Below are 8,744 nucleotides of genomic sequence, written 5' to 3'. Positions count from 1 at the left end.
GAAGAGATCAAAAAAAACAACTGCCACTTTTGAAGAGCCCAGAGCAAAATCAGGGTACTGCGCATGCCCCCTGCACACCACACCGCCTAAGGGATGGGCAAACCACCTAAGCTACCCCTGGACACACCCCTATCCTCACCACATACAAGGAACAAGCTCGCTGCCCTCTCCGAGCCAGCCAGCAAGGGAACCTGTTGTTTGTTCTTGCTTCCCCTTGCTGCAGCAGGGGTCCCAATAAAGCCTTGCCTGAATTTCTTGTTAGGCCTCTGATCAATTTCTATTGATTAAGGAGGGCAAGAACGCTGGTCAGTAACAGGATGGCCTCAGGATGAGAATTCTCTTATTCAGTGTTTGGCTGGGAAGTAAACAACATCTAGAAGCCCTGAGGGTATGGGTGGTCCTCTGGGTTCCAAAATTCACCTTACTGGGTTTATGCAATCGCAGAACAACAGATAATGGGTCTGTTATGCTCTAAACACTCTGCCAGGTGCTGGGGATCAAAGATGAATGGAGCAATTAGCTGGGAGCATACACTTGAGCTGAAAGTTTAAGAACACTCTAAAAATCTACCAAAGAAAAACAACAGTTTATTCCGTGCTTTCGAGCAGGTGTGTGGGGGTGAGGGGTGGGGAACGCCTCCCTCCCCACCCCTCCATCCCCTCGCCTCAACCTCAGTTCCCAAGGTGAAGATTTGAGGGGGATTAGGTGTCTAATCCCCGGTCTGGGTCTTGCTTTCAGGAAGGCGTGAGGCCGCAATCCTAACCCGGCCCCACACACCTGGCCCCATTGTTCCCCTAATTCCCTGCATCCGGCAATTAGCGATCTGGTTGGCAGCTCATTCCCTGTCAAGAGGCCCCGGAAAGTGATATGGGAGACCCTGAAACTATGCCTCCCAACTCGGGAGACCCCACCAAGACGTCGGTCCCTTAGACAAGCAACGGCCCCTAAGGAGGGTCTCAGGCAACACTCTTAGAAAGTGCGACCCCTTTAAAAGGAGACCGGCGGGCGCGGGCTAGTGACCACGAGGACGTCACAAGTTCTAAACCGGTCTCAGCCCCTAGCTGACCCCGCGGTCCCTCCCCGCACCCTCCTAAGAGCTTGGCTTCCGGCAGCAGCTCCGCTGGGGCACCGCCCCCCAAGACGCGGGCGCCAATTGGCCAGCGCGATCGCGGGGCGGGGCCAAATCTTAAAGGGTCTGGAGCCAAGGAAGACCTGAAGGTGGCCGGGCTGCTGCGAGACGCCGGAAGGTGATGCCACGTGGTCCCATGTGGGTTTCTTTTAAATCTTTAATGCCCATACCCTAGTCTCAGGCCCATGGAGCCCACGCGAGACTACCCACTGTTCGGGGGCGCCTTCTCCACCACTCTCCCTCCAGGGGCCATTGACGTAAGGTGAGAAGGCCTGGGCGCCAAAGGAGGCTGACCAGGTGGGTTGCGGGAAGAAGCCAGGGTCAACCAGGGTCTGCCTCGCCTCTCTCCAGCGACCTCCGACCGGTCCCGGACAATCAAGAAGTTTTCTGCCATCGCGTGACAGACCAGAGCCTGATCGTGGAACTTCTGGAGCTGCAGGCCCACGTGCAGGGCGAAGAGGCTGCGCGGTGAGGGAGATGGCCCGCGGCTGGCCAATGGGAGGCCCGGGGCCGAAGGAGTGGGCGGGGCCTGTGGCGGGACGGTTAATCAGGGCGAAGAGAACTCCTAGCGCAACCACATCACCAGAAGCGAGCGACGCTTAGGATTAAGAGATGCTTGTAAGGGGCAGTAGGAAATGCCCCTCTCTGACCCTGCTCCCCCAACTCCAGGTACCATTTTGAGGATGTTGGTGGGGTGCAGGAGGCTAAGGCAGTGCAAGTGGAGGCTGTGCAGCCCCTCCTTTTGGAGAACCTGGCCCTGAGGGGCTGCTGTCAAGAAGCCTGGATCCTCTCTGGCAAGCAGCAGGTAGCTAAAGAAAACCAGCAGGTGAGCGCCAGGGGAGTGTGAGATGTCCTGGAGGGGTGAAGGGGGTGGCCCTAGGGAATGAGGTAAGCATCCTGACTCTGATCCTTTTAGGTAGCAAAGTATGTGACACTGCATCAGGCCTTGCTGCGGCTGCCCCAGTATCAGACTGATCTCCTGCTCACCTTCAATCAGCCCCCGTAAGGAGGACAGAAAGGGCACATGGCTTATGACTGGGTCCTCTGGAGAAGGCGCTTGGAGGGGCAGAATAGGGAGACTGGCTGGTGGGGTCCTCCAAGGAAGTGGGAGTGGGCCAGGGGTTTGGGGTCACAGATAACCAGGTCCTCTGGGGAACAGGAAATGGGAATTTACAAGCCCAAGGCCTGGATGATATTCTCTCTCTATCTGTTCCCCACCCCCAAGCCCTGAGAATAGGTCGTCTCTTGGCCCTGAAAATCTGTCAGTTCCACCCTGGAGCCTGAGTGATTTTGAACAGCTGGTGACCAGTCTGACCCTCCACGATCCCAACATCTTTGGTCCCCAGTAAGGATGCTGTAATGCTGCATGATGCTTCTGAAGGCTTGGGGCCTCTGTTCTGCAAGGGGAACAAAGGACTGGATATATTCCCCTAATTCCTTCCCAGCGCATAAACATAAGACACCTCCTCTATGCAGAAATAAACTTGCTTTATGACCAATATAATCTCTGTGCCTTTGAAAAGTCTAACAGAACACCTGGGTCCCCACAAATTCCCTTTGGTCTTGGATGGTGGAGTTTAAAATTGTGCATGGGATCAGAAAGGACCCAAGGCTGGCAGTGGAGAAAGGGAGGAAATACACTTTGGAGTGACGGGTTCAGCCCTGATAGAGGGGTGTGAAATGTACAGGGGTATGAGTAGGGAAGGTTTAAAGCAACACCCAAGGAAGGGAGGGAAACTATCTCCTGTAGTGATTCAACCCTGAGAAAACAGATGGGGAGAGGGGTTGGCGGTCCCCCTCTGGTGGATGAAAAGTCATCTGGTCAGAAGTCACCAGGTCATAAAAATGGAGTCAGAAGAATCCAAGGAGTGCCGATTTGGTGGAGTGTTGGAAGAGTGGCTGTTGTTATTTGGTGTATGTGTAGTAGAGCGTGCGCAGCTGGTCCCAGAAGAAGAGGGAGAGGATGGTGTGGGGGCCAAGGCGGAAGTAGGAGGCACCTATACCCTTGTACATGCCAAAAATGCCCTCTGTCCGCACCGTCTGCAGCAGAGCATCCAGCCACCCCCGGTACATGAGGCCCTGAGAGGGAGGAAGAGCAGAGGGGAGGCGTTAGTCAGAGCCCACCAGGGGCCTCACCTCAGCAGGCTGCATTTTAGGCTTCCTGCCTGCACCCACAACCTGCTTCCCCCATCCCCTGCCTGCCCACACCCCAGAGCACTCCCTTACCTTGCCCTGAGCATCTGTGGGCTGGTTGTAGAGCCTTGTGCTGACCACATCAAAGGGTGTCATGGCCAGGACCACTGCAATGCCACTTATCATGGCAGCCGCCAGAGCCACCTTCCAGCTCTGGGGTGGAAATATCTGAGGAGGGGAGGGAGGAAGAGCTCTGTCAGCCAGCCAGTCATTCAACCCCTCGGAAAGGCCAGGCCCTGAGCTGGGGGTACAGTAGAGAGCTGGTAACTCAGGGAGCTTGTAGTCCACTAGTGTTAACACTGTGAAGGAGGAAAAGCGCGAGGCCGTGAGGACTCAGGCGCACCAGGGAGGAAGTGACGAGAGAACTGTGGGGAAGTTTTAAAGAGACAGTGATGCCCAAGCCCGCCTGCTGCTCCCTCACTTTGAATGTTGGCACTGTCCCTCTTCAAGCTGAGCCCACTTCGGCTTGCCCTCCCCCACCCACATTCCCAGGGTGGCCCCACCCCTTTCCCAGGCAGTACCTCCCACTGGGTGATGAGGTCCTTGGTGGATGAGAAGGTGCACAGCTGGGTGGAGGAACCGACGACAACTCGGGGCAGGGCGCCCAGGGACCCACGCCACAACCCCACCAGACCATGTTTCTGGCCAATCTTGGTTAGTGCCTGAAACATGCCCTGGTGGGGGCGGGGGGGGGGGGAGACCATGGGGGCAGGGTTCAGTCACCCAGGCGTCAGAGGCTGCCACCTCCAAACAATGCCAAGGATAGGTCCATAACAGGCACCTGATGTCTAGACAACCAATTCCATGTGGGCTTAGAGCACGAATGTGGCCCTCAGTTGTCTCCCAACTCATCCTTCCCTCCCTCGCCACCCCAGAACAGGGCAGGGTGTATGCAAGTGAGGACCTTAGCAGGTCAGGAGAATGGGGCAGGAAGAAACAGGTGCAGAAGCTAGAGGAACTGGGAACACGGGGGAAAGAGGGTCTAGGTGGACTCCCGGGGCAGAGTAGGGCTGAACTGATGCGCTGGGCAGAGCCGTGGCTGGGCTGGGGCTGTTGGGTGTGGGCAGAAAGCTGGGGGCAAATGGGAGAGAATGGGCAGGGACTCCAGCAGGGTTGGAAAACCCTCACCTGATGGCTATACTGGTGCCCCACAGCAATTTCTGTGGCTGCCTGTGCCTGTAGGTGTGTCTTCACCTGGGGATGGAAGAGTATCACAGCCTATGGCCCAGCGGCCAGCCCCCCACCTCAGAGACCCAAATGCCTGACCCCTTCACACCTCCTCTAGGGTGTTGGGCAATGAATAGCCTTCTAATCTGATAATTATATTGTTGTTGCCACTTAACAAATTGGTCATGAGACTGTTGTCCCTTGGCTCCAGTCCCAGAGGATGGATCTCCTAGCACTGCAAGACACCCCACCCTCTTACAGCCTCCTTCCCTTAGGGGTAGGGGCGGGGGATAGAGAGGTTGGGGAATGGCAACAAGTCCCAAGACTGTTCATGTTAGGCAAGACCTGGTGTCCAGCCTCTCATGCCAGCGCCTATTCCCAGATCAGCAGACAGGATTTCCAGCCAGCACCACAAGGACCAGGCTCCCCATCAGACTCTGGGGCAGGTTGTAAGGGGTCATCTGCAAAACTTGCTCTCTGGCTCCCAAGCCCTATGGGGGCATGTGTCCAGATGACTTTGGAGAGGTCACTGTCCCTGAATCTCATACCCTGGGAGTGAGACCAGACTGCCTTTCCTTCCGCAGAACTCACTACCTCCCAATGTCTTTCCAGAAAGAGTGCTAAGTAGGGTCTAGTCCTCGCAATAAGCAGCTGTGTGACCTTGAGCTAGTCACTTCCCCTCTCTGGGCCTCAGACTCCCCACACTTCATTTATACCATTTAACTCAAAGGGGCAGACTGTGGGATGCCTAGGCCTTCCCCTGAGCCCCACACTCGCTGATGTATGTTAATCCTAGTCCTCATCCTCCCCTTCACACATCCACTTCCAACCTCAGTATCAGGTTATGAAGGTCCAGGCACCCACCCTACACCAAAGGTCTGCCCTGAAAGGCAAGACCTTTCTTCTCACCATGTAGATGGGGCTCCCCAAGTAGGCTCCCGTGACCCCAGCCAGGGCCCCAGCTGCTGCGCTGCGGACAGGGCTAAGGGTGCCTTCAGCTGTGTGCAGGTAGCCCCCAGCTTCAGCCAGCCCGTAGGTGCCCAGCCGGATGCCATTCATCAGGAACTGGTATAAGAGGGCAGGGGCCAGGCCCTTCTGCAGGGCCGCCAGGCCATCCACCTTGCCGATGGTGATGAAGGCATGGAAGACATTTCGGTAGTGCCGTTGGTAGGTGCCGCGGGCCTGCAGTTCTCCCTGCAGCTGCATCCTGGTCTTCACCACTTCCAGGGGATTGGTGAACAAACAGGCCCCGCAGGCTGCCAGGCCACTCATCAAGAAGTCCATGGTGGGACAGCTGTAGCAGGAACTGGCCCAGGGTTAAGAAAGTTAAAATGAGCTTCAGAAACGGGGTCAGAAAATCAGGGGAGAGCCTTAGTTCCAGCAGTCCAGGCTGCAGGAGGTAGAAATGTAGAGGTCTGGAGTCAAGAGTGTCAGGGTCAAATGTCAGGAGGTCAAGGGTTAGCTGCAATTTGGGAGTCAGGAGATGGCAAAGAGAGAAGAAATATGAGTTTAGGAGAGGCTGGCGAGAAGGTAATGACAGGGACTTGTTAATCAAGGGATGTGAGGTCAAGGAGGGGCAGAAGCCAGGAGGACGGCAGGTGGGATGCTGAGGATGGCCGGCTACGGGGGCCGGGAGCAGGCGAGGCAAACGCGGAGCTGGGAGACCGGAGCCGGGGAGGAAGGGAAAAGAAAATCAGTAGGTTAAGGAGGGGAAAGATACGGGAGAAGATCCGGGGGCGTCCCCAGGGACAGCAACGTGATGGGGACCGGGGGAGGAAGTCGAGGCTCCGGCCAGGGATGAGCGCCCTCAGACAGCTGCCAGAGCCCGCTGCAGCTTCACCCCAGGTAGCCGAGGAGGCCGGCAGCCGCCCTCCAATCCCTGGAGGGCGGTGCTCAAGGGGGAGCCCCAGCCGAGAGCCTCAGCCAATCAGCGCCGAGCCGGCTCTGCGGCCAATGGGAGGTGCTCCCGGCGACCCTGCCCCCGGAATCCGCTGAGAGGCGGTTGGAATTAACTCTCGCCACCCCGGCACCCACGTCTGGGCTGCGGGCCCGGGAGGCTGGGCGGGGTCCCGGGGAAGCAGAGGTTTTATCCCTGGCGGAGGAGAGGGTGGATCCTGGGTTACTGGACTGGCGCAGAGGCCGAGTGCGGAGGCAGCAGTTCCTCATTAGCTTGGTTGGGGCTGCTCCTCTTGAGGGCAGAGGGCTCTCCTTCTTCACCTTCTATGCCGCGTCATTGCCGGATGGTATTGTCAAACTGCAGATCCACTCCCTCTCGGTTCAGATGCCAGGAGAGCCTGGAAACTGTGGCTCCGCCCGCGGGGCAGGTGGGACACACCTGCTGGATGGGACCCATCTCCTTAGGCTGAGTCAAATATTTGTAGGTTCTAGCGCGGGGGTTCTAGCGCGGGGGCTGCGGGAGCGGAGGAAGGGGTCCTGAAGGATGGCGAGGGAACAAAGTCACATCCCTACGCTCTTCTGATCCTCACAGCAACTCAGAGAAGGCCAGACAGGCTAAGCAAGGCTGCATTTTGATCCCTGGACTTAGGTTACACGGGGCCAGCAATTGGTGGCAGAGGTCCTGAGATTCGGGACTCCAGTCCTTGTTCAGGAGCCTGGTAATGGTTAATTATGCAAGAATTTCTGAGAAAAGAGACTAGGGAAACTAGCTGGGAAGGGGTTGAGGGGAAAGGCTTGGAGGAAAATAAGGAGGATGGGGATGTCTTCTGGGGCGGGAGGCGGAGGCGGGGGCACACCTGTGTGTGAGGCAGCCACCACGCTTGGACTCAGAGCACCTTTGAGTTCCAGTTTGGGTCTTCCTGATTACCAGCTGGATAGCCTTGGGCAAGTTACTTAACTTCTCAGAGCCTCCCGTGTAAAAGGGGAATGGTAATTATCTATTGCACAAACCTGAGTAAAGTGTTGGATTTTTCTCTAGACACTCAACTGTCAGTCTCCCCGTGCCCTTCTGCATCCTGTTCCCACTGCCGTGAAAGTCCTTGCACCCTTATTTTGGTGACTTCCAAATCACTCTTCACCTTGAGCTTCATCTCTCTTGATCCTTGAAGCTTTTTAGCCTCTTCCTTCCTGCTTCGTTCCTCAAGCATTTACCTTTGTTTCTCATTTGATTAGCAGTTGTTTACTCTGCCTCCTCCTCTGCACTGGGAGTTCTTGGATGCCCCTGGGGCTAACGGGCTGAGTCTGAGTTTTATCTCATCCGTGTACTGCTAACTCTTTGAGCCTTTGGATTAGGCAGGAGGGGTGGAACAGATAATGGGGCTTCTCAGGAGAGGCTCTGAGACGGTCCCCTGAAAATTTGCAAGGACTGCTCCCCAAATGCCTCCACCTGCTGGCTGGGATTGTTACCCAAAAAACTGAATTCATCCCTTGGTGAATGTTGAGTCAAAAGACACAACCAAGCCAAAGAGCGGGAGAAGGAAGGATTTGTAAGTAAGGAGAACACCTGGGATCTTTCCCAAAGCAGTGTCTCCCGAACAGCAAAATTGGGGAAGTTTGACGCTAAGGGTATATGCATGCTCGTGAAGGGGTTTGGGTGGTGCATGCTTATTGGTGAAGGGGCTTGAGCATGGAATGGGGCAAAGGTTGCTAGAGTGCAAGCTTTAGTTGATTGAAGTCGCACTGTCAGAAAAATGTTAACATCATCATTCCTTAGCTTCCCCCCCAGTCTGCAGTTTTAGCCCTAGTTACCATCCTCCACCTGCATGGGGGGCCTTGGTTCCTGCAGAACAACTCAGAGATCAGATTTTTATGTATATCCCTTGACGAGGGCTTAGGTATCTGTTTTATCCCTGAATTGTTGCTTCCTGAATGCTTTTCCTTTGTTCCTGCATTCTTGTGTTCCCTTAAGATCATTAATTACTGAGACCTGTTCCAGGGCAAGCACTGTGGCCAGGCTGAGATCACAAACTGGCTTAGGCCTAAAATAGCTTCCCTTATGTCAAGAAAGCCATGTAGAGAGTTGGGAGGGGTGGTGAATTGGGAGATTGGGATTGCCATATATACATTACTAATAAGAAAAAAAAAAAACACATTGTACACTCTAAATATATGCAGTTTATTGTCTGTTAACTGTATCTCAATAAAAGTTCTTAAAAAAAAAAAAAAAGCCATGTAGGGTTCTCTTTCTCCGGGATCCGCTACCCCATCTGCTTATAGGATGAGAGTTCATCATTGTTTTAATCTTTGAGTTTATACCAGTGGTTCTCAAAGTGTAGTCCCTGGAGCAACAGCAGCAGCA

The 8,744-nt window shown here is 55.1% G+C and overlaps 2 protein-coding genes across 5 annotated transcripts in view; one reads left to right on the top strand and one right to left on the bottom strand.

The window, feature by feature from the left end:
• Positions 1-1,199: 1,199 nt before the first annotated feature.
• Positions 1,200-2,628, top strand: RANGRF (RAN guanine nucleotide release factor). Its single transcript, XM_057716347.1, has 5 exons — positions 1,200-1,391; positions 1,481-1,597; positions 1,799-1,955; positions 2,046-2,131; positions 2,355-2,628. Exons 1-5 carry the CDS (start codon positions 1,315-1,317, stop codon positions 2,476-2,478), a joined length of 561 nt encoding a protein of 186 aa, XP_057572330.1. The 5' UTR covers positions 1,200-1,314; the 3' UTR covers positions 2,479-2,628.
• Positions 2,601-8,744, bottom strand: part of SLC25A35 (solute carrier family 25 member 35) — a 28,396-nt gene continuing 22,252 nt past the window's right edge. The window contains exons 2-6 of one of the 4 annotated variants that reach the window (XM_057716344.1): positions 5,399-5,795; positions 4,451-4,516; positions 3,844-3,996; positions 3,356-3,490; positions 2,601-3,208 (exon numbers count right to left, since the gene is read on the bottom strand). In XM_057716344.1, coding sequence (XP_057572327.1) covers positions 3,035-3,208; positions 3,356-3,490; positions 3,844-3,996; positions 4,451-4,516; positions 5,399-5,773 — 903 coding nt within the window. In that variant the 5' untranslated portion in view covers positions 5,774-5,795 and the 3' untranslated portion in view covers positions 2,601-3,034. Of the gene's footprint in view, positions 3,209-3,355; positions 3,491-3,843; positions 3,997-4,450; positions 4,517-5,398; positions 6,355-8,744 lie in introns of those variants that run through there. The other 3 variants (XM_057716343.1, XM_057716346.1, XM_057716345.1) reach the window with 3 other exon arrangements.

This window comes from Hippopotamus amphibius, chromosome 17 (assembly GCF_030028045.1).
Source record: "Hippopotamus amphibius kiboko isolate mHipAmp2 chromosome 17, mHipAmp2.hap2, whole genome shotgun sequence".
Taxonomy (NCBI): domain Eukaryota; kingdom Metazoa; phylum Chordata; class Mammalia; order Artiodactyla; family Hippopotamidae; genus Hippopotamus; species Hippopotamus amphibius.
This window is presented reverse-complemented; position numbering and strand designations above follow the sequence as displayed.